The following is a 25,207-nucleotide window of genomic DNA, read 5'->3' on the forward strand; positions in this document are numbered from 1 at the left end:
CAATATTGTACAATTCTGATTTAAATGAAAACAAGTTCATTTACTTGGTCATAGGTATCTCACAACCACAAAAATACTTGGGAGCTTGGAATTTGAGGGAGGCAGGCGTGTGTGCACAATGTCTACCTCTGGACAATTAGATGAATGACCACAGATAGACAGTGGTGTGAAAGTAGCAACAAAACAAGGATAGGTTGCAGATACAGTGCAAACAGCCCAGCAAGAAAAGTCTTTGAAAAACAAAGCTTCCCTTTGCTAGGAAGGGGGCGGGGGTTGTGGAGATGAGATGAGAATGTAATGGAAGGATGCAGAACATACCATTTGAAGTTAGTATATCTTCAGGTACTTTATATTGACTTTTAACACCTGTATTGTGAATGATGATTGATCTTGCAAATAAGCAAATACCTGGCTTACCCAATGGTCAATATAAAACCATGTCATAGGACAAAATATCTGTAACTGCTGGTCAATTCTGTATAAAAATGTCATTTCAGATTTTAAAACGGTGTGGTGACAGAGGCCAGGCACAAGTAAATGAAGTATGACTGAGGAACGAACTTGAGTTTTCAAAGTCCAGTTAATTGGCAATGGCAGTAAGAACCTTTAGGTTCCAAGCAGTGCACAGTGTTTGTGCAAGTGAGTGGGGGTGTGGGTGAGGCTGGTGTGTATGTATGTATGCAAGCCCCACGAACAAACCAAACAAGAACATTGCTAACCATGTATAAATCCACTGGTCTCCTGAACTGGGAGTGAAGTACTATCAACTGGAGCACAGTCTGAGCAGTTCCAATTCAAATTCAATCAGAAGGTAATCAAAATGCATAAACCAGAGGTGTAGATGGCTGTCTCCAAATCATTTCAATGGTGGTTTGATGGCAGTGCTCTGTTGTATACAAATACCTCAGCACAGCTTGCTGTTTCAATTGACTTTACTCCACAGTGTCTGTTCCTTTACACATGACAATGACACTGATCAATTTCAAAAGCAAATCAATGACAGTGATTTCCCACTAGGGGGAGCTGCAAGTGGCATAGCAACTTACATAATACAGCCAGCCACTACATGGAGAAAGTGCAAATGTTATCAAACTGAATCAACTGAACTATCATCTTCTGTGATGGAAAGGTAGAACTTAGATGTCTATTCATTTTGGTGTCTAAGCATTGAGATACTTCGCATGGTGCTTGATGTGGTCTCTGATAAATGATGCGATGAAGTAGTAACTGTGATCATATCCCTGCAGAAGGAAAGAAATAGGGAACTGTTAAATCCAGAGGGATATTTTGATATGGGATTATCTCAATATTATGTTAAACACAACTAATTAAATGTTTAAAGCTACAACTGTAGGACTCAATGTATTTAAGTAAACTACTTAAGAACTTTTTAAAAGCTATTATTAATGCTTTTTGAGAGGGTGATTTTAGATGCATATCATATTTTTACTGAGTTAAGTATTGTATGTAATTAGTTTTGCTACAATAAGTGTATGGGACATTGGAAAAAATGTTGAATTTCCCCATGGGGATGAATAAAGTTTCTATCTATCTATCTATCTAACTGCAAGTTGTAAATACCTATGACTCTGGAAAAATGTTGTTTTAAAATGTCAGCGTCCTTTAGTAACACTTCAGTTTTTAATGCTGAAGGTACTACAGTTATATAACATAACCTATCCCACTTTCTCAAACTGTTGTATCTTTGCTTTTTATTTCCCAACTTTGAGTTTTTTTAAATCACTGGATGCCACCAGAAGTTTAAAAATATCAAAATATCCGCCCAGCAGCGGATGTATTTCCTGTGGCTCTTGAGGAAATATGGTCTGCCTCAGGAATTGCTGCTGCAGTTCTACACTGCAGTCATTGAGTCTGTCCTGTGCACCTCCATCATTGTGTGGTTTGGAGCCGCCACCAAGCAGGATAGAACCAGACTACAGCGCACAGTGAGGACTGCCGAGCGCATCATTGGAGCCTCCCTGCCCTCTATTGTGGACCTGTACTCTTCCAGGTTGAAGAAGAGGGCGGGGAACATCATAAAGGACTCCTCCCATCCTGTGCACAGACTGTTTGATCTGCTTCCATCTGGTAGGCGCTTCAGATCCCTCCAGACTAAGACTAATAGGCACTGGAGAAGTTTTTTCCCTACTGCGGTCACTTTGCTGAACAGTTAACTGCCGGCTAACTATTGGATTGCACTACCTGTATGTATAATCTATATTTTCATTTATATTTATCATTATTATTGTTATGAGCAGAGAGACAACATCTGCCGGAAGTAAATTCCTTGTATGTGCATAGGTACTTGGCGATTAAAGTCTGATTCTGATTCTGATTAAAGTCTGATTCTGAAAAAGAATACAGAGCAACTGATGTATGTTTGGGCAGTGAAAAGACCGAGCTCCTGCTACACAAAGCCAGCACGTTTAATGAACCCTGTAACACTTGCCTCCTGAAGCCGAAAAACAACAGGGATCTTCTTTTCAGTGCACACCTTGATGAAATTATCAGGGAGCAACTGCCCTGCAGCCAAGAATTGATCGTTCTTTCCTTGGTCAATGAGAATGTCCAGGAGAGGTCCTGAGTAGGATTTTACCAAGCAGGTGGCATCATACATCTGTGAGGATGAAGAAACACACTTCAACACTAACAAATATCCTTTCATTGGATGGCTTACAAACAGAACCACGCTTATTGCAGAGGGTTATAGACAGAGCCTATTCCACTCTCCCCTCCATGGGCTCCATGTATTCTTCCCGCTGTGTCAAAAAAACACAATGCAATCAAAGACGCCTGCAACCATGATCATTCTCTCTTCTTCCCTCTCCCACAAGGAGGAAGATAGGATCAAGGCATCTTCTATCCCATAGTTATAAGACTCTTGAACCGATTAAAGATGGACTCTTACCTCACAGTCTACTTTGTCATGACCCTTGCATCTTATTGTCTGACAGCAGTGCACTTTCTCTGTAACACTTTAGCATTTTGTTATTTTGCCCATGTATTACCTCAATCTTCTGTTGTGATCAAATAATCTGAACCTGCGGAGAACCAATATCCTTGCAGGCAGGTTTGCTAGTGCTGTTTGGGAGGGTTTGAACTAATTTGGCGGGGGATAGGAATCAGACTAATAGGACTGAAGATGGGTTAGTTGGTTAACAAACAGAGACAGTGTGTAGTGAGACTGCTAGCAAGAAGAGGCTGATGATAGGGCAAAGTTGCAGTCAACAGGATGAGCTGCAACATAAGATCGAAAAGGGTGATGAATACAGAACTGAAGTTGTTATATTTGAATGCATGCAGTACACAGAATAAGGCCGAAGAACTTGTAGCACAGTTACGGATTAGCATGAATGATGTTGTGGGCATCACTGAATCATGGCTGAAAGACGATTATAGCTGGGAAGTTAACATCCATGGATGCACAGGCAGAGGGGGTGGAGTGGCTCTGTTGGGGAAAAAATATGAAATCAAAGCATTAGAAAGAGGTAACGTAGGGTCAGAAAGTGTAGAATCATTGTGGGTAGAGCTAAGAAATTGCAAGGGTAAGACAGCCCTGATGGGAATTAATTACAGTCCTCTCAACAGTAGGCAGGATGTATGCATTACAGAAGGAAAAAGAAAAACCACATGAAAAAGGCAATGGGGGGGGGGGGGTGGTGGGATTTCAATACTCAGATAGATTGGGAAAATCAGGTTGGTGTTGGATCACAAGAGGGGGAATTTCTAGAATGCCTATGAGATGGCTTTTTAAAGCAGCTCATGGTTGAGCCTACTAGGGGTTTGGATGCCGTGGAATGAACTGGAATTGGTTAGAGAGCTTAAGGTAAAGGAACCCTGAGGGAACAGTTATCATAATATGATAGAATTCATCCTGCAATTTGAGAAGGAAATTTAAAGTCAGATGTATCCGTATTACAGTGGAGTAAAGGGAATTAAGAGGTACGTAAAAGAGCTGGCCAAAACTGATTGGAAGGAAACACTATAACAAGAATGATGGCAGAGCAACAATGGCTGGGGATTCTAGGAGTAATTTGGAAGGTACAGGATAGATACATCCCAAAGAAGGAAGATTCAAAAGGCAGGATGACTCACAAGACAAGTCAAAGCCAACAGAAAAGTGAAAGAGAAGGCATATAATAGAGCAAAAATTAGTGGGAAATTAGAGGATTGAGAAGCTTTTAAAACCAACAGAAGGTAACTAAAACAGTCATAATGAAGGTAAAGATGGATTACAAAGGTAAGTTAGCCAATATTGAAGAGGTTACCAAAAGTTTCTTCAGATATATGAAGTGTAAGAGAGAGGCGAGAGTGGATATCAGACGGTTGGAAAATAATGCTGGAGAGGTAGTAATGGGGGACAAGGAAACAGTGGACAAACTGAATAAATATTTTGCATCAGTCTTCTCTGTGGAAGATACTAGTGGTACGCTGGATGCTCAAGAGTGTCGGGGGGACAGAAGTGAGTGAAGTTGCCATTACTAGGAAAAAGGTGCTTGGGAAACTGAAACCTCTGTAGGTAGGTAAGTCACTAGGGCCAGATAGTCTACATCCCAGGGTTCTGAAAGAGATGGCTAAAGAGACCGTGGAGGCATTAGTAGTGATCTTTCAAGAATGAATGGATTTTGGCATGGTTCCGTACGACTTGAAAATTGCAAATGTCACTCCACTCTTCAAGAAGGGAGAGAAATGGAGAAAAAAAATTACTGTATAGACCAGTTAGTCTGACCTCAGTGGCTGAGAAGAGTGGATTGTTAAGAATATGGTTTTGGAGTACTTGGAGACACATGACAAAATAGGTTTCCTTAATGGAAAAATTTGCCTGAGAAATCTTATGCAATTCATTGAAGAAATATCACACAGGATAGACAAAGGAGAATCAGTGGATGTTGTGCACTTGGATTTTCAGAAGGCCTTTGATAAGGTGCCATACATGAGCCTATTTAACAAGTATTACTGGAAAGATACTAGCATGGAGACAGCATTAGCTGATTGGCAGGAGGCAAAGAGTAGGAATAAAGGAAGCCTTTTCTGGTTGGCTGCCAGTGGTGTTCCATAGGGGGTCTGTGTTGGGACCACTTCTTTTTACAGTACACGTCAATGGTTTGGATGACAGAATTGATGGCTTTGTGGCCAAGTTTGCGAACAATACAAGGATAGGTGGAGGGGTAGGTAGCGCTGATAGGCTACAGAAGGACAAACAGATTAGCAGAATGAACAAAGAAGTGGTAGATGTTGGGAAGTGTTTGGTCATGCACTTTGTCAGAGAAATAAATGGGTAGACTATTCTCTAAATGAAGAGAAATTCAAAAATCTGAGGTGCAAAGGAACTTGAGAGTTCTGTGCAGGATTCCCTAACAGTTAATTTGTCTGTTGAGTTGTTAGTGAGGAAGGCAAATGCAATGTTTGCATTCATTTTGAAAGGACTAGAATTTAAAAGCAAGGAAGCGTTATATGGCACTGGTGAGGTCTCACTTGGAGATTTTGTGAGCAGTTTTGGGAGCGGTGGGAGTTCTTGATAATGATAGAGGGGGCTGTAGTGGGCGGGGGGGAAGAGAGTCAGAATCAAGGGGGGCACCTGAGAGATAACAGGCTTAGCTTAACAAACAATTACTTATTTGATCTTCAGTGCCTCACAACTCTATATTACATTGACTGTTCTATTTATTACAAATTACTATGATTGCACATGTCACATTTAGACGGAGACGTAACAAAGATTTTTACTCCTCATGTATGTGAAGGATGTAAGAAATAAAGTCAATTCAACTCAACAATGATCACATAATCACCTCAGCTCTTGCTAATCCACCATTCCCTTAGACTCCTCGAAGTGTGTTATAGTTGTTGAAAAGCAATGTGACACTTCCATAATTGACATAGCAAGAGAAATCTGGACTGAGCAATCATGTTATTTCCGTGCCCAGCCTGCTCATTATTGCCATTCACTACTGTAGTACAGAGTTAGCAATTACAATTCCCATACTCTAATCAGGCAGTGATGCAGTTCCTGTGAATTAGCTTTTGACATTCAATGGGGTAAAGGTCAGAATCTGCCCTTTTGAATGGTCTTGACCACGTTTCTTTAGACCATGGTCTAACAAAGATATTGATACTCCACTTTATGTACCTTCTGGCAGATGAGTCAGGTTTGGCCTGAGCTATAATGACGCTATAACCCCTTTACTGATCACAGATTGGACTGAAACAATAGGTGATTGACTGTGGTCATTAATGGCAGGAGAAAACAAAAAAGTGTATCGCGTGGAGTGAAATAAGGATATTTACCAACACCAAGCAACCAACAGCAGCCAATGTGTCTATTGTGAGAAAATGTTTTTACAAACAAGGCAATTAAACCAGACAGGTTCCTTGAACACTTGAAGATAATACACTCTGATAAAGCAAATAACATCTTGTCTTACTTTCAGTCACTTTGTGAAAACTTTCTGAAATTGAAAACACTTCAAAACATGCCTGCTAGTACCTCATGACATATAGTGATGATTTACATTCTTCATACAACACTTGTGCTTTATAAAAATGTATACAACATTAGCTCATTGCTCAGACTGGGAAGTACCATATATTTGGGGAAGAACTGATTCTGCCAGCAGTAATGTAAGTTCTAAGTACAGTTTTGTATATGCCAGCAGACAAATAATTAAAGTAATTCCACTCAGTGACGACTGTTCAAAGACAAATGGATGGAATGTTTGAGAATATGGAAGACACGCTGTGCAACATATTATACTTAGGACAACAGTATTTGCTCTGCAGTTGCATGAGTCAACTTTGCCAGGCAACAAATCTTTGCTTCCTGGGTATGTTTCAGATTGTTGAGCCTTTTTTTAAAGAGAAGGACATACCATTCATCAACATTCTTGCTTGTGCACAGGACATCACCGTGTGATTATTACTTCCGTGAAAAAGCTGTATCTAACGTATTAACCATTCAATGTGTAATTTAGACAGCACCTTATTATATAAAGTCTAAGTGACTGACTGCACAAATCTTTAAACACAACAGTAAATCACAGCATCACAACAGTAAGAAGACAGTTGGCTCTCAAAAGAAACTGCCTCAGATGTTTTTATGTGCTTTTTGAAACTCTGGTAAAATTATTTTAGGATTCAAGTGCTTCATTCAGTAATCAACTCGGCTGAATCTAGGCTGACATCACTTATTTGTCAGAATTATTTGCAAAGTTTAATGATATCAATCTTCAATTGTAAGGAAATTATGTGAATCTTATTAAAGACAAGTAACACACACAAAATACTAGAGGAACTCAGCAGGACAGGCAGCATCAATGGAAAAAAAGTACGGCCAAAGAGTCTCGGTCTGAAATGTCAACTATACTTTTTTCTATAGATGTTGTCTGGCCTGCCGAGTTCCTCCAGCATTTTGCATGTGTTGTTTGGATTTCTAGCATCTGCAGATTCTCTCTCTAGGTTGTGCATATCAAAAACAAATCAGTAATCTCTACACTTATGTCTAAGTTTATCCTATTTAAGTGCAACATTGGCCATTGCAACCTTTTCTAATTTCCTAACCTCTCTGAGTTGAAAGAGGAAGAATACCAGATGATGATCTTCAGGTATACTGTGTGCACTGCATAAAGACATATTAGAGAGATTTCAGGATCTTCTCTTGATCCAAATTCCAAATTCCATTCACGAATACTCGTAATGAGGAATTAACAGGAGGGATGGAGGAAGAACTGATCCCACTACAAAATGACTTAGAGCTGAAGTTGAAGTTCACAAATCATCAAAACTATTGGTTGCAGAAAGGAATTTCCGAATGTTATCATAAACTGTAGAAAAAGGTTAAAATGTTCTTCACTGCCTTTCCTACATCATAATTAGTGGCGTGGTTTTAGTCAGTCCCCAACTTCCTTCAAACAAAACAGAGTGCAAATTATGGAACATTGGGAATGGAGACCCCTTTTAAGTGACATTCAGCCTGATGTTGAAAAACTGATATCACATCAATCCCATCCATCTCATTGAAAGGCGAAAAAGCAATGGAGTACTTGGAAAACTAATGTATGCTCCAAAATTGTTTATGAAAATTCTTTTTACTATAATTAAATGATTTTATTTGTAGCTTTAAATATTTTTTGCAATTATTTGTCACCTCTTTGAATGTGTAGTTCCTATTTTCTTTCGCTGTGCATCGTAAATCAAAATTCTTTATCGTTTTCATGTAATGGCTGGAAAGGGAGAGGGGTGTGCTGGGGGCGTAGTCAGGGAATAAAGAGGACAATGACCCTAAAAAAGATTTGGGTATCATTGGTTCAGAAGGTTACAACTAAATGGAACTCGCTTAGATGGGAACCTTGGTTGGCATGGGCCATTTGGGCCAAAAAAACCTGTCTCCTTGCTGTATGATTCTATGATTCAGAAGTTTTGTTGAGCTTTAAAGTGAAATGCAGCCTATGGCTCTGAGTTGGACAAGTCCCATAAACTTAGTGCATCCCACAGTTCAGAAGGGACCAAGACTCTCTCACATATACTACTGCAAGAAATTGGACACTCCTGTTTGAATCAAAGAGCTATTAATCATAGGAAGTGGGACCCTAAGTGTTCTAAGAGGCAGGAAAATGATTCATAGTCCTAGAGCCTTAAGAGATCAAAGATACAACTGAGCATAAAAGTGAATGTCAGACTTACAAATTAGGCTTACCTCCCATTTGCTTTTATCAGATCCTAGGTATCCAGTAAATGCTTTCTGGCCCCAAGGGCATTGCACAGGATTGCAGATTGGAGACAGTGCTGACACAGACTGCCCATGAGTCATCAGGAACCAAGAGCAGAAATACAAGTTAATACCCATCTTCTCTTTTCAGTGCTGTTGTACTTTACAACATGGCTGCACAGTTTGCACTTTGCAATGTCACACATTACCGCAAAACCCAACTTGATAATTTACAAAATTCACTAACATTTAACAAAATATAAAAACCTGGAAATAAATGGAGCCAAGTTAAGATGGCACTAAATGGCGACTCCTTTGCTTGCATCTTTGGAAACAGCTCTATTTCTGTCTTTACTATCTTTATTTTTACCTTTCAGGGTTCTTTTGAAGACCCTGATCTGGAGTTACACACTGACTTCTGTTCTTTGCGGGAATGGGACCCGCTCTCGGGGTTTCATAACTGGCTGTTGTTCAGCACGCCAAGGGCTCGGCCTAAGAGTCTGGCATGGATTTGGAAGTCTAGGATCTCGGGGCTCTGGAGACAGGCGAATTGAAGATCAATGTCACAGTAGGATACCCATGTGTTGTCCAGGGAGTCAGAAAATCTACTGCCGTGGGACCGAAGACCCAGGATCTTTGCGATCTTCAGGCACAGAGCTCAAAAAAAGTGATGTAACGAACTTATAACATCGTAAACCAGCGAGTTGTTTGTTATGTCTTCCCACTTGCTGGGAAAATGGAGACACCTTTTTCTCCCTTATTAGGGAGACAGAGAACCCGCAGAATGTTGAATGCCGGGTGAAACGCAAAGTCTTTGGGGTAGCTGCAAGTCTGTATCTTTGCTATTGCTTTGCTCATGCTTGAGTGCTCGGTGGTGCTTTTTTTTTGCTGGTGGGAGGTGGGGATTGTTGTTCACTGCCGCTTACTGGGAGGGAGTGGAGCTGGGGGACTCTGGGGTTCTTAACAGAGTTCTTACTGTCGTTCATTCTTTGGGGCATTTATCTGTTTTCGTGGGATGTTGGCGAAGAAAAAGCATTTCAGGATGTATATTGCAGGTATTTCTCTGGCATTAAATTGGCCCTTTGAACTACAGTTGTTAACTAAGGCAGCATGTAGAGATTTCGTATTTTTTGGAGGTTTTAAATGTTTCTGATATTAACGCTTGCCAGAATAGTTTGCATTTGTAGTACCAAATGTTTTAAGTTTTTTTCTTTAATATAGATTGTTACTAATGTCGTACTATTTTCATTCTGGATTCTGTCAGCTATCAGCATTTAAGACACCTTCAGCAAGTAGTCCACCACCATCACTCTCTTGCAGCAACAACCAGGTTCAAGTGACCTTACTGCTCTGTGGTAGGATGAGGAGAGGTGTCGAGGTACTGCGCTGCATACAAAGTCTCAACAAGGATGAGTGCAGCCACTTGGTGCTGATGTCAGGCTGTCCTCACATCATCTCCTGTTGAATGTGTATCTCTATGTACATTAGTGAAAACTGTTGCTTACTATAGCAACAAGATCATTTCCTGAAAAGAGTGTCTCAGTATTTGCATGGCAAACGACATCCAATATAAATGTGTAAATCAATGACGAGTGTAAATCAGCGTGAGGTGTTGCAGTTTGGGAAGTCAAATTTAACAGTTAATGGCAGAACTTTTAACAGCATTAATGTATAGAGGGATTTTGGGGTCCAAGTCCACAGCTCCCTGAATGTGGCAACACAAGCATTCAGAATGATAAAGATGACATACTGTATGACTTGCTTCCCTTCATTGGTCAGGGCAAATTAAGTACGAGGTTCTGGAAGTCATGGTGTAGAACTTCGTTAGGCACCATGCAGAAAACTGCATGCAGTTCTTGACACGCTGTTACAGGAAGGGTGTGAAGGTTTTGGAATGTATGCAAAAGAGTTTTACCACGATGCTGCCTGGATTAGAAGGTGTGAGCTACGAGGAGAGGTTGGACAAACTTGTGTTTTCTCTAGAAACTTAGAGGCTGAGGGGAGACCTGATAGAACTGTTGTTAAATTATGGAGGCATTGAGTAGACAGTATAAAGACATTATGGAAATTGCACATACAGGAGCATACTGCTTTAAGGTGAGGGGGTGAAAGTTTAAAGGGGATGTGCTGGGAATTTTTTTTCATACAGACTGCTAGGTGTCTGAAACTGCCTGCCATGGGTAGTAATAGAAGCAGACACAAAAGTGGCATTCAAGAGCTTTTAGATAGATATGTGACCATGCCAGGATCACATGCAGGCTGAAGGGAGTCATTTAATATTGTATCATGCTCAGCACAGACACTGTGGGCTGAAGGGCCTGTTTCTATGCTGTACTACTCCATACTCTCAATGAAGGAAAGGTCAGAAGGGCACATTTCCAGAAGGAACAAGAAAAAACTGTAACTTTATTGATCACTTCCACTTGTCATGTCCCCACAAATTACATTACGGTGCAAAAGACAAAACCTGGAACTGGGAGTTGGAAGAGTGGGAGTGGGAGAGATGGGGCAGGGGAGAAGGGTTGGGGGAGAGGGAGGAGGGGGGAGGGAGTGGGAGAGGGAGAAAAGATGGAAGAAAAGGGCTTGTTTTGTTCTGATCTGTGTTGTTCTGCACAGCATATGGGCATTAGAATTTGTGGTGATACTTGTGGACTGCTTCCAGTACACCCCTAAGTGTATTGGTTGTTAAAACAAATGATGCATTTTAATGTTAAATAAATTTGAATCTGTTGATGCAGACACAAATGTAAACATTAACATTTGAAACAGGAAAATAAGTTTCATAGCTGATTAGATTAAAGATTAGATTTATTTGTTACATGTACATCAAAGCATACAATGAAATGTGTTATTTGTATTTACAATCAATGCAGTCCAAGGATATGCTGGGGGCAGCCCACAATTGTTAGACCGTGAGAACGTAAGACATAGAAGCAGAATTAGGCCATTCAGCCCATCAAGTCTACTCTGCCATTCCATCATGGCTGATCTTGGATCCCACTCGACCTCATACACCTGTTCTCTCACCATATCCCTTGATAGATAGATAGATAGATACTTTATTCATCCCCATGGGGAAATTCAACTTTTTTCCAATGTCCCATACACTTGTTGTAGCAAAACTAATTACATACAATACTTAACTCAGTAAAAAATATGATATACATCTAAATCACTATCTCAAAAAGCATTAATAATAGCTTTTAAAAAGTTCTTAAGTCCTGGCGGTAGAATTGTAAAGCCTAATGGCATTGGGGAGTATTGATCTCTTCATCCTGTCTGAGGAGCATTGCATCCTGTAACCTGTCGCTGAAACTGCTTCTCTGTCTCTGGATGGTGCTATGTAGAGGATGTTCAGAGTTATCCATAATTGATCATAGCCTACTCATCGCCCTTTGCTCAGCTACCGATGTTAAACTCTCCAGTACTTTGCCCACGACAGAGCCCGCCTTCCTTACCAGCTTATTAAGACGTGAGGCGTCCCTCTTCTTAATGCTTCCTCCCCAACACGCCACCACAAAGAAGAGGGCGCTCTCCACAACTGACCTATAGAACATCTTCAGCATCTCACTACAGACATTGAATGACGCCAACCTTCTAAGGAAGTACAGTCGACTCTGTGCCTTCCTGCACAAGGCATCTGTGTTGGCAGTCCAGTCTAGCTTCTCGTCTAACTGTACTCCCAGATACTTGTAGGTCTTAACCTGCTCCACACATTCTCCATTAATGATCAAGGCAACCAATCAAGAATCTATCAACTTCCACTTTAAATAAACCCATGGACTTGGCCTTCACTGCAGTCTGTGGCAGAGCATTCCACATGATCACCACTTTTTGGCTAAAAAAAATTCCTCCTTACTTTGCTCTAAAAGATCACCCCTCAACCCCACAGGAAACATCCTCTCCACATCCACCTTATCTCATCCTTTCAACATTCGATAGGTTTCAATGAGATACCCCCCCCCCACCCATATTCTTCTGACTTCCAGCAAGTACAGGCCCACAGTTGCCAAATGCTCCAACTATGTTAACCCCTTCATTCCTGAAATCATCCTTGTATTGTTGCCATGCTTCCAGCGGCAACACAGCATGCCCACATCTTATTAACCCTAATCCACATCTTTGGAATGTAGAAGGAAACTGAAGCACCTAGAAGAAACCCACATGGTCACAGGGAAAATGTACAAACTCCTTACATGTAGCGGCAGGAATTGAACCCTGATTGATTTTACAGCCAGTGCTGTAAAACGTTGCAATGCTTATGCTACAGTTTTGACTGCGTCTTCAATGCTTGTTCTGATTTTCTGCCACATCAAAAGAAGAGCAGATCAGTAGTTTTAATTGGCCAGTGTAAATTGTCCCTGTGTTGGCGCGTGGCCTAGTGGATAAGGCATCGGTCTAGTGATCTGAAGGTCACCGGTTCGAGCCTCAGCTGAGGCAATGTATTGTGTCCTTGAGCAAGGCACTTAACAACACATTGCTCTGCGACGACAGCGGTGCCAAGCTGCTTGGGTCCTTGGACAACATCAGTGGCGTGGAGAGGGGAAGGTTTGCAGCATGGGCAACTGCCGGTCTCCCATACAACCCTGCCAGGCATGTAGGTGAATTGTGGAATCTGGGGTGGGGTCAGAACATGAGGAAAATGAAATGGGGTTAATGTGGCTGAAACTCAGTGAGCTGAAGGGCTCATTGAGTTTTATGACTTGATCACACTAACTAGGCAGCAGACAGCATAGGGAAATTTCAGTTCGACTGCACTCTCAAAGGAGGGTCCAGATAGTCATTGTCCAGGTACAAACTTTGTTTAGAGGTTCTAAGCCTGAGAAATCATAAGCCTGCTCCATTTCAACCCAAAAGACACAAAAGTGTACAAAAGGTAATGTGCAAAGCACAGGAACAGGTCTTTCAGTCCACAATGTTGTACTGAACTAATTAAATGTCCAACTAAACTAATCCCTTCTGTCTACACGATATCCATATCCTTACATTTCCTGCACATTCATGTGCCCAAGAGTCTCTTGAGTGCCCCATTGCATTTGCCTCCACCACATCAGGCAGTGCATCCCAGGACACCCCCCCCCCCCCCCCCACCGCCACAATTAGTGTGTTTAAAAAAAACTCCTTTGAACTTAACCCCTCTCACCTCTGGTATTACTGAAAACTGCTGTTATGTTTCACAATATAGCAACAACTGTGGAATCCAAGGAATGATGGGTATGCAGAACCTGTTTACTCTATACCAAAGGCCAGTGTTCATACCTTGTACTTTCCAGGGTTTTTCAAGGCACACACTAGAGCTCCATGACCGCCCATTGAGTGGCCAAAGATAGACTTCTTCTCAGGGATCACAGGGAAATTAGATTCAATGAGTGAAGGCAACTGGAGAAGAAGACATTAATTAGCCAATTAAAGATGAAGAATCTTAATCAAGACATGCTGATACCTAACAGCAACAATGTTAAAAACAGAGAGGTACACTTCACACCTGCCTGGATAGAAAATTTAACTTTAAAATGTTTTGCTCATTAGAATTAATTTTATTAAATGAGAGGTCATGTTATTCACCTGTGTCTTCCTGTTGTGTGAGTTGCTTGGATTTCCAGCATCTGCAGATTTTCTCTTGTTTCTGAGGTCAAACTTGCATTACTGTGGTATAGGGATCACGCTGTTCACTGAGCCACATAGTTCATTCAAAGCAATGTATCGGGCAATCAGTCAGGGGCATTACAGAGTTGGGAAGTTATAATGTGATTATAGAAGACTTTAATGAGCCTATTCTCAAGAGTATTGGGCACAGTTTTGATCACCTGTTATAAGAAAGATGTTATTAAACTAAAAAAGCACAAAAAAAGATTTACAAGATGAGTTAGAAGGAAAGGTTGCGTAGGTTAGGACTTTATTCCTTGGAATGGAAGAGACTGAGGGATAACCTGATGAAGGTATACAAGATCATGAGGGGCATGTACAAGATAAAAGCATACTTTACTTCCAAGGAGAGGGTGCTTAAACAAGAGGGCATAGCTTAAGATTTAAAAGGAACAGAGACAGCTTCTTCACACAGTGTACCACGTTAGCAACACTGAAAAGCCAGCTAGATAAGTGCATGAATATGAGAGCCTTCGCAGGTTATGGGCAGATGACCATGGAATGTTTCCATGCTGTAGGAGTCAATGACTCACTTTGCACTGGAATGAACTCTGCTTTGTTCTAATTCCACCTAATTCATGCTTAATGTATATTATTCTTGTGAATGCTGTGTATCTGATGCTACATCCCAGTGATGCTGCAGCTAGTAAGTTTTCCAATGTATTTGTGCGCATGTGTACTTTTGCATATGACAATACACTTGACTTTGACTTTCCAATCAATAACCTCCCTCAGAATTCAGGTACTACTGAGCTGAATGCCTTGATGTTAAATCAAGTCGCTGCCTGCCTTTATGGTGAGGTGGTGATGAAGTGTTGTGAGGTGACTGAACATGGATGTCTGTGAATTTCTGCTACCAGCACTGTGACAGATGATGGCACTGAGCAGGTCTGACTGCCAATAGGTCAAAAGCCTGTGGCCATCAGCAACTACTGCTGCAGAAAGAATGCGACTAGGGAGTGGACACTGAAATCTTGAGATGTTCTATAAGGAAGTTAGAATAGTTAGTGCAGAATCAACAAGAGGGTACTAATAGACATCACACTGAACTCCTTGTAGGCTGGCCAGAAGTAAAATTGTTCTTATTGGGTTAAGACATCAAACATTTGGAATGACGGAGGCAAGGTGGAGGTATTGGTGATGGCACAAAAATGCTAGGCAATTGAGGGGCTATGGTGTACCTATATAGCTTTGCAAAAGGCCAGACAGGCCTTCTTCGTTTTCTCCCATTGGGAGCTCTGCTCCTTGCTGTCCACCAACACCACAACAGAGACCCCAGGAGCAAAGGCAGGATCAGGGTGTCAGCAGAAATAATCCCTTCACTTCAATTTATAGTTTTCAACACTCCCACCCACTGTTCAACATACCTCCTCTGTGACATATGAGTACATCCTGTAGTTGGCCTTCCAAGGTTCCTCTGAGGAATCTACATAAAATCCAGCCCCTGTACCAAAGTCCCAGCTATCATCCTCACCAGGAATATTGCAGCCACCTGCAACAACAAATCATCTCAGTGACCTGATTCTTCTGTAAACATGAGTCAAAGTGTGACGGAAATACAGCTCATAAAAAGGCCTTCAGTCTACGGCAACCATCAATCACGCACTGATACCGATTCTACACCAACGCATTTCATTTCATAGATCCTGCAGATGCAGGAAATCCAGAGCAACATACACAAAATGCAGAAGAAACTTAGCAGGTTAGGCAGCATTTATGGAAATGCACAAAATAGTCGAGACTTCGGGAGGAAACTCTACTTCAGGACTGGAAAGCAAGAGGGAACCCATCAGAATATATAGTTGGGTGAGGGGAAAGAGGAGTAGCTAGAATGTGACAGGTGAATGGGAAGGATAAAGAGCTGGAGAAGTAGGAATCTGATAAGAGAATAGCATGGACCATGGGAAAAAACCGGGGGGGGGGTGGTTTGGTGACCAGGGGGTGCTGATAGGCAAGTGAGGAGAAAAAGTAAGGCCCCAGAGTGGGGATTAGAAGAGGGAAGAGGGAGGCAAAAATGACCAAAAGGAGAAATTGATGTTTACGCCATCAGGTTGGAGGCCACCCAGACGGGATACAAGGTGGCCTCATCAAGTCAAAAGAGGAAACCATGGACTGGGGACAATTTACATCAACAAGCATCACTTTGAGATGCAGGAGGAAACCAGTGAGGAGGAACCCACTCAATCACAAGAAGGCATGCAAACTCCACAGAGACAGCTCTCTGGTGCTGTGAGACAGTGACTCCATCTGCCGTGCTACCTGGTCTTTTTTACTTTCAATTACTATTGTTACGTACCCCATAACAGGTTAAAAAGGACCAGCAGAAATGGACACACCTGGAGTCTGAGTCTTCCGTTATAAACACTATTTTATTAGTAACTACGTGATAAAGTAATATAAAACAAGATAAGGCAAACAGGTTAGCGGAGGATATGCATATATAAGTGAGTAAATAAAGTTCCCAAGCTTCTTCCAGCTCAGGTGATAAATGATACAGTCTTACGATGGTATAGGTATGAAGTCAGTTCAGTTCTGGATATTGAATTGAGTAGACTGGAGAGAGAGAGAGAGAGACGTTTTGTCTTTCTAGTGCCAAGGCTGTCAAATCTTCCACATTGTCCTCCTGCTCCCAAAACTTATTAAAGTCACCGACTGTGACCACACAAAAGAGGATGCTGTTTTCCATGATGCAGCTATCAACCCTGGCGAGGGTTAAACACACCGATAGCTTTCCACCGGTCACCCCTTTGTCCACACTGTGAGCAAAAACCCCACCTTTGTCGTGGACACACAAAGCTCAACCAGTGTCAGTGTCTTCCTTCATGTCCTGTGTGCTGTGTGTCTGATTACAAAGCCAGCTGACCTTGTTTATATTCCACAAGTGCTGAACACCAGCTGTCCATCATATAGCTCCGCCTTGCCATTTCCAAGGCAACTCACAGGCTGTTCGTTGCTCTCTCTCCTCTTACACGCTCTCCGCTCTCTCTCTTTTTAAAGGAACAGTCTATATTTAATAATCCTTCAGATCTTGTCACACTATAACTGTCAGAAACGTTGAATGTGAAAATGACTTGCACATGTTAACATTGATTTGACTCTGCTTTAACCTAGTGTGAAGAGGAGAAACAGGACAGACAGTTACTCACGAGGACTGGTGTCTGGTACCACGATAATGAGCCCAAGTTCAGCTGCTGTTTGCTGACTGGATGCTTTGGTTATGAAATTCTGTTCTGTGCAGGTTAATCCTAAAGAAACCAGAGAGGACTCAGGTCAAAAGCAGGGATTTTCAGATCTGTCCATGCTTCAAGAAATAGCTTGATGTATTTTTTGAAAAGCAATGACAGAACAATAAAATTCCAAGCATACACACATTCAGGACCAGTAATAAAAGATCTGAGAAAGCATAACAGTCAATAAAAAACAGAAGTTATTGAGATACTAAATATAAAGGAGTTTTAACCAGTAGCCAATCCAGACATCAGAAGTTTTGAGAGGAGAGAACTTCAATCAGATCCACTGCCTGAGGATAAAAGGCAGCAGCAGGTCACTACAGCGAAAAGCAGCTTTCACCAGTGACCATTTGTCATTTTGGATTGATTAGTAAATGGATTTAGTCATATAAAGGAATGGAAAGAAAAGTTTAAGTTTTTTCATTCTTTCCTTTATTTTTGCTCAGGTAGGAGAGTATAGATATAACCATAACAATTACAGCACGGAAACAGGCCATCTCGGCCCTTCTTGTCCATGCCGAACGCTTACTCTCATTTAGTCCCACTGGCCCGCACTCAGTCCATAACCCTCCATTCCTTTCCTGTCCATATAACTATCCAATTTTACTTTAAAAGACAATACTGAACCTGCCTCTACCACTTCTATTGTAAACTCATTCCACACAGCTAGCAATCTCTGAATAAAGAAATTCCCCCTCGTGTTACCCTTAAACTTTTGCCCCCTAACTCTCAACTCATGTCCTCTTGTTTGAATCTCCCCTACTCTCAATGGAAAAAGCCTATCCACGTAACTCTATCTAACCCCCTCATAATTTTAAATACCTCTATCAAGTCCCCCCCAACCTTCTACGCTCCAAAGAGTAAAGACCTAACTTGTTCAACCTTTCCCTGTAACTTAGGTGCTGAAACCCAGGTAACATTCTAGTAAATCTTCTCTGTACTCTCTCTATTTTGTTGACATCTTTCCTATAATTCGGTGACCAGAACTGTACACAATACTCCAAATTCGGCCTTAACATTACATCCCAACTCCTATACTCAATGCTCTGATTTATAAAGGCCAGCATACCAAAAGCTTTCTTCACCACCCTATCCACATGAGATTCCACCTTCAGGGAACTATGCACCATTATTCCTAGATCGCTCTGTTCTACAGAGTGCCAGGCAAGTTTGTGGAATGCTGCTCTTGCAGGATGTGGGAAGGCAGGGGGGACCTCCAGTGTCCCCGACAGCTACACCTGTAAGGTGCACCCAGCTGCAGATTCTAACAAACCGTGTGAAGTAGTTGGTGCTGGAACTGGATTACGTGGCCTATCAGCAGCATCAACAGAGCTTTACCAAGAGGGATTTCTCACAGGTTGGCAGTGGTCATTTAAAAAGGGAGCTTCCAGAGCATTTGTCCATTGCACATGACTTATCAGCGGCTACAACCGGACCACCAATCGTGCGTTAAATAGCAGAGAAGGTTCAGGCATAAAAGGGAGACAATGCCTAGTGGAGCGGTCATCGATGGAGTGATCTGAGGCTTTAGCTCAACAGGGCTTTGCCGATATGGGTCGAGGCGAGGTAAGTTACCTGTGAGGAATAGAAGCAGGAAGTATGTCTGTGAGGCCAGTGTTCTGTACGGGGTGTCAGATGTGGGACGTCCGGGTGACTCCCAGCCTCCCGGACGGCCACATCTACACCAGCTACATCGAGTTGAAGCTGCTGAGGTCCAGATTAGGGAATTGGAGATACAGCTCGATGTCCTTTGTCTGGTCAGGGAAAGTGAGGAGGTGATGGAGAGGAGCTATAGGCAAGCAGTCACATCGGGGCCTCAGGAGACAGTTAAGTGGGTAACAGTCAGGAGAGGGAAGTGCAGGAGTCAGATACTAGAGAATACCCTTATGGCTGTCCCCCTTAACAATAAGTACTCCTGCTTAAGGATTGGGGGGGGGGGGGGGGGAAGAACCTACCTGGGGGAAGCGGCCTCAGGCACAGAGTCTGGCCCTGTGGCTCTGAAAGGTAAGGAAAGGAAGAAGGCAGCAGTAACAGGGGACTCTGTAGTTAGGGGTCAGACAAGAAACGCAGGAACTCAGGACTCAGGAAAGAAATGCAGATGGTAGTTTGCCTCCCAGATGCCAGGGTCTGGGATGTTTCTGATCGTGTCCTTGATATCCAAGTGGGAAAGTGAACACCCAGAGGTCGTGGTACATATTGGTACCAACGACATAGGCAGGAAAAGGGAGGAGGTCCTGAAGACAGACTACAGGGAATTGGGAAGGAAATTGAGAAGCTGGACTGCAAAGGTAGTAATCTTGGGATTACTGCCTGTGCCATGCGACAGTGAATACAGGAATAGATGATTACAGGATAAATGCATAGCTGAGGGATTGGAGCATGGGGTAGGGATTCAGATTTCTGGATCACTGGGACCTATTTTGGGGCAATGTGACCTGTACAAAAAGGGCAGGTTGCACTTGAATCTGACAGGGACCAACATCCTGGCAAGGAGGTTTGCTAAGGCTATTGGGGAGAGTTTAAACTAGACGGGAACTGAACTGAAGAGATGGTGGAAGGGGCAGTTGGCTCACAAATTGAGAAAGTTTGTAGACAGTGCGAGAGGCAGGAGAGGCAGGTGATAGAGAAGGCTGATGGTTTGAGATGTGTCTATTGTGGAATGTGGATCAATACAAATGCAGAACAGAGCTGAGTGGTTGAATGTTCAGCTCTTATGCTACCTCATCAACCATTCACACTAAATACAGCTTAAGAGGAAAATACACAATATTATCCAAAAGTACCCTCCTTACTTCCCAACAGTTTTGGGTGCAAGCAGCCCCATCTCAAAGCCATTTCCAACATTACAGTATATCTGAAAATATACGAGATGCAACTCCCAGTACAGTGCTGGAGTGATAACTTTGAAATGTTTTATTTTCCAACAGCTGGCAAATCCATTTTGTTGAAACATGAAACGGTTGACATCAAACATGTAAGGTAAAGGATCCTACTCTGGCACCTGCACATGATGGGCACTGTATGCAAAGTAAGAGCTAAGGATGTAAATTCACATTGTTCTTTGACATTTCATATTACCTGAAAGCCAATACAACACTGGGCATTTTGCACTCTCTGATTTTGGAGGCAGGTAGATTCCAAACCGCATCTTGCATTTCAATTCCGAGCTGTTATTCAAAGGAAACAGTACATTTTATTAAAATGTGGTAACACAACCCTCTAGTCAAAAGCAAATCAGAAAACAATGGAAGTATGTGACTACAGCAACAGTGTAACCTGGGCAAGATTGCTGATCTGAAGAGGTTTAAATAAGCACTGAGTTTAGCAAAGTGAAACTGAAATGGAAAAGTGAAATTAAACTTAATACATTCTTCCTGTACATGATCCATATCCTTCCATACTTAAGTTTCTAACAACTTATTAAACCGCACTTTTGTACCCACTTATAACACTACTCCTGGCAGTCTGTACCAGGCACCTACCATGACCCCACTATCCCCTACTCATCTTAAACCTCTCACTTTAGAGAAGGACACAACTCTACCAGACTAGAATGATGTGCAGAAAGAAAGGAAGCTTAAACAAAAGGGGAAAACTTGTTTAAAATGGATAATAATGTGCATTCGTACAATTCTATAATTGTCTTCAGGTCAATCAGACATTATGCTCCAAAGAGGCATGAAATTCTCATGCATCATACCACGGCCTACTTACAAATGACCTTTATGGATCATTATTATAGAGAGTCCACAGAGTTCTATCAATGAAAATGCAGTGGTTGCAGTTGCAGAAAAGTCCTTACTTTCAGCTGCACAATCTCATTGTTGTTGTTCCTTTCTGCACTATCGCATCGGGCAACACCCTGCTTCTTTAGCATTTCTGTCTGTTTCATGAGGCTGAGTTGCTAGCTCAAAGCTCAACCCAGCACAGATAGAAAGCGTGCAACGAGTCACTGGATTCAAACCTGGGGCCACTAGTGTGGATGCCACTACTTCACCGGCTGGCTTACAAGGTCTCATTAATGTATTATGTATTGAAAATGTATTGTGGACATTGATTCCTGAGTCTATAATGAAATGACAAACCTTATATCTGTCCAATGGTTGAGAATAGAAGATTAAAAAGAACATAATTGTTTCTAAGCACTGGAAACACAACTGCAAACATAAGTTTGAGAGTTAGGTGAGAATGCCTCAGCAAGGGTAAAGTGTATCAAAAGGTACATCAATTTTAATCAAGTTTAAAGTCTTTAGTCCTTCAAATAATTAAAATGACATCTACTATATCAACAAAACATGTTTAAACTAAACCAAAATAGAAAAAGTATTATTTTAGTTGAGTATAAAATATCAGTCTAGGAACATCACAGCATTTAATTGATAAAGGTCATTCAAAAAAATTGCTCAGAGTCAAAAACAATGTATGATTTAAGTTCTGCTCTTAGGAAAAGACTAGGCAGTGAAAAAGAAATAATTTCAGATCTAAATCCAGATGCAAGGTTGATGGTGAAATCCTAAAATATCTTAAGATTTAAGTTATTTCAGCTGAGAAATTGAGTTCTATTGTTCACCCTCTTCAAATGGGACTAGCTTAGATGGGAATCTTAGTCAAGGCTAGTTATCCCAAAGCTCCCATTTCTGTGTTATATGACTCTGACTCCCTTAGCTGGTTGGCTGGTCAAAATAAGGAGCTATACTTTAATTAATTGTAGCGCCAACTTAATCTGTCCCTGTCAAATCTGGACACACTTGAGACGAGCAGTTTATGGCAGTGCAACAGAGCTTTGACCAGCGGCCAATGCAGATATTGGAAGTTTGGAGAGGAGGGAACTTGAATCAGGTCCTCTACCTGATTTTCAGAAGGCATTTGATAAAGTCCCACATAGGAGATTGGTGGGTAAGATCAGAGCTCATGGCATTGGGGGAAGATATTGACATGGATAGAAAACTGGTTGGCAGATAGAAAGCAAAGGGTAACGGTGAATGGGTGTTTCTCGGAATGGCAGGTGGTAACTAGTCGGGTGCCACAGGGCTTGGTATTGGGACCACAGCTGTTTACAATTTACATAAATGCAGGAGCAGGTCACGGCAGTGTAACAGAGATTTGACCGTGGCCAATCTGCATTTGGGATTGATTGTAAGAGCAAATTAAAGGAAGACAGGTGCCATCATCTAAGTGAACATGGTGAGAGTGATGATCTTACAGCTTTAGCTCTTTGTGGCTTCACTCAGAGAAAGCAAGGAAAAGCTCAAGTTTTTTTTCCTTCTTTTCTTTATATCTGCTCAGTGAGGACAGTAGAGATGTCAGGCAGGATAGTGCAATGCTCCTCTTGTGGTTGGATGGGAAGACAGGGAGACCTTCAGTATCCCTGACCACTGCAGCTTCTAACAAACTGCGTTAAAGAGTTGGAGCTGGAACTGGATGAACTTCGGATCATTCGGGAGAGTGATAAATAGGACATATAGAGAGGTAGTTACACCCAAGGTGCAGGGCACAGGAGACTGTGTGACAGTTAGGAAGGAGAAAGGGATTAAGAAGCCAGTGCAGTACCTCTGTGGCCAATGTCCGCAACAACAGTACATCACTTGTGATAATGCTGCGGGGAATGACTTAACAGAGGAAAGCCACACTGGTCGGGTCTCTGGCACTGAGTCTGCCTCTCTGCCTCAGAAGGAGGAGGGAGAAGAAGCAAGCTGTGGTGATAGGGGATGAGTTAGGGGAAAGGACAAGGGGATCTGTGGGTGAGAACGAGATTGCTGGAAAGTATGTTGCCTTCTGGGTGCCAGAGTCTCAGACATCTTGGATTAAGTCCTCAGCATTCTTAAGTGGTAGAATGAACAACCAGATGTCATGGTCAATGTAGGTAGCAATGACATGGGTAGGACAAATGCCGATGTTCTGCATCGAGAGTTCAGGTGCTAAGTTAAAGGGCAGGAGCTCCAGGGTTGTGATCTCAGGATTGCTACCAGTGCCATATGCTTGAGAGGCTAGAACTAGGAAGATTATACAGTTTAACACGTGGCTAAGTTGGGGTAGGAGGGAGGGCATAAGATTTTTGGATCATTGGCTCTCTTCCATGGAAGGTGGGACCTGTACAGAAGGGGCAGTTTGCACCTGAACTAGACGACTAATATCCTAGAGGGAAGCTTTCTTAATGCTGCACAGTGGGGTTTAAATTAGAATTGCTGGGGGACAGGAACCAGAGTGCCAGAACAGTTCATGGAGAGGTTATAGAGGCAAATGTTGGTAAGACCTCAAACAAAATTAGTAATCAAAGGTTGAGGATAGTGCGACAAAATCAGAAAGGGTGAATACTGAAGGTGTTTTATCGGAATTCACACAGTTTATGGAATAAGGTAGATGAACTTGCAGCACAGTTGCAGATTGTCAAGTATGATGTTGTAGGCAACCCTCAAAGATTATAGCTGAGAGCATAATGTCCAAGGATACATGCTGTATCAAAAGGATAGGCAGGTAGGCAGAGGGGACGGCATTACCCTATTGGTAAAATGAAATCAAATCATTAGAAAGAAGGTGTTGAATATAGTGGATAGAGCTATGGAACTGCAAAAGTAAAAATACCCTGGTGGGAGTTGTATAAACACCCCCAAACAGTATTAAGGATGTGGCCTACACATTACAATGGGATACAGAAAATGCATGCCAAAAGGGCAATATTACAATATGCAAGTAAATTGGGTAAATCACGTTGGTGCTGGATTACAGGAGGGGGAATTTCTAGAGTACTGAAGAAATGGCTGTTTAGAGCTGCTCATGGTTGAGCCCAGCTATTTTGGACTGGGTGTTGTGCAATGAACCGGAATGGATTAGAGAGCTTAAGGTAAAACAACCACAAGGGATAAGTGATCCTATTATGATTGAATTCACCCTGAAAATTGAGAAGAAGTTAAAGTCAGATGTATTAGCATTATTGTGGAGTAATGGGAATTACAGAGGTATGAGAGAGGAGCTGGCCAGAATTGATTGGAAAAATACACTGGCAGGAATGATGGCAGAGCAGCAATGGCTGGAATTTCTGGAAGTAACATAACTTCCAAAGAGGAAGAAGGAGTAAGCTAGCCAATAATATTAAAGAGGATACTAAAAGTTTCTTCAGATATAAAAAGAGTAAAGAGAGGTCAAGAGTGGATACAGGACCACCGGAGAATGATGGTACAAAGGTAGTAATGAGGGACAATGAAATGGCAGATGAACTGAATGAGTATTTTGCATGAGTCGTCACTGTGGAAGACATTAGCACTATGGTGAAAGTTCCAGGTGTCAAGGGCATGAAGTGTGTTAAGTTACCATAAATAGTGAGAAGGTTCATGGGAAACTTAAAGGCCTGAAGTTAGATGCCACCTGGAGCAGATGGTGTACACCCCAGAGTAGTGAACGAGGTGGCTGAAGAGATTTTGGAGGCAGGAGGAATGATCTTTCAAGAATCACTAAATTCTTGTATGGTTCTGGAAGACTAGAAAATTTTAAATGCCACTCCATTCTTCAAGAAGGGAGAGAGGCAGAAGAAAGGAAATTGTAGGCCAGTAGTCTGACCTCAGTGGGAAGATGTTGGGAGTCAATTATTAATGATGAGGTCTTGTAGTTCTTGGAGGCACAAGATACAATA

General features: G+C 41.9%; 1 protein-coding gene across 2 annotated transcripts in view; it reads right to left on the bottom strand.

Moving 5' to 3' along the window:
* Positions 1–914: 914 nt before the first annotated feature.
* The window catches only part of esd (esterase D/formylglutathione hydrolase), a 53,122-nt gene continuing 28,829 nt past the window's right edge, over positions 915–25,207 (bottom strand). For both annotated transcript variants that reach the window (XM_073046171.1, XM_073046170.1), the window contains 7 exons: positions 20,659–20,747; positions 17,497–17,595; positions 15,718–15,842; positions 13,964–14,083; positions 8,693–8,791; positions 2,450–2,617; positions 915–1,241 (listed from right to left, as the gene is read on the bottom strand). In XM_073046171.1, coding sequence (XP_072902272.1) covers positions 1,161–1,241; positions 2,450–2,617; positions 8,693–8,791; positions 13,964–14,083; positions 15,718–15,842; positions 17,497–17,595; positions 20,659–20,747 — 781 coding nt within the window. In that variant the 3' untranslated portion in view covers positions 915–1,160. The remainder of the gene's footprint in view (positions 1,242–2,449; positions 2,618–8,692; positions 8,792–13,963; positions 14,084–15,717; positions 15,843–17,496; positions 17,596–20,658; positions 20,748–25,207) is intronic.

The sequence above is a fragment of the Hemitrygon akajei genome, chromosome 5 (assembly GCF_048418815.1).
Source record: "Hemitrygon akajei chromosome 5, sHemAka1.3, whole genome shotgun sequence".
Taxonomy (NCBI): domain Eukaryota; kingdom Metazoa; phylum Chordata; class Chondrichthyes; order Myliobatiformes; family Dasyatidae; genus Hemitrygon; species Hemitrygon akajei.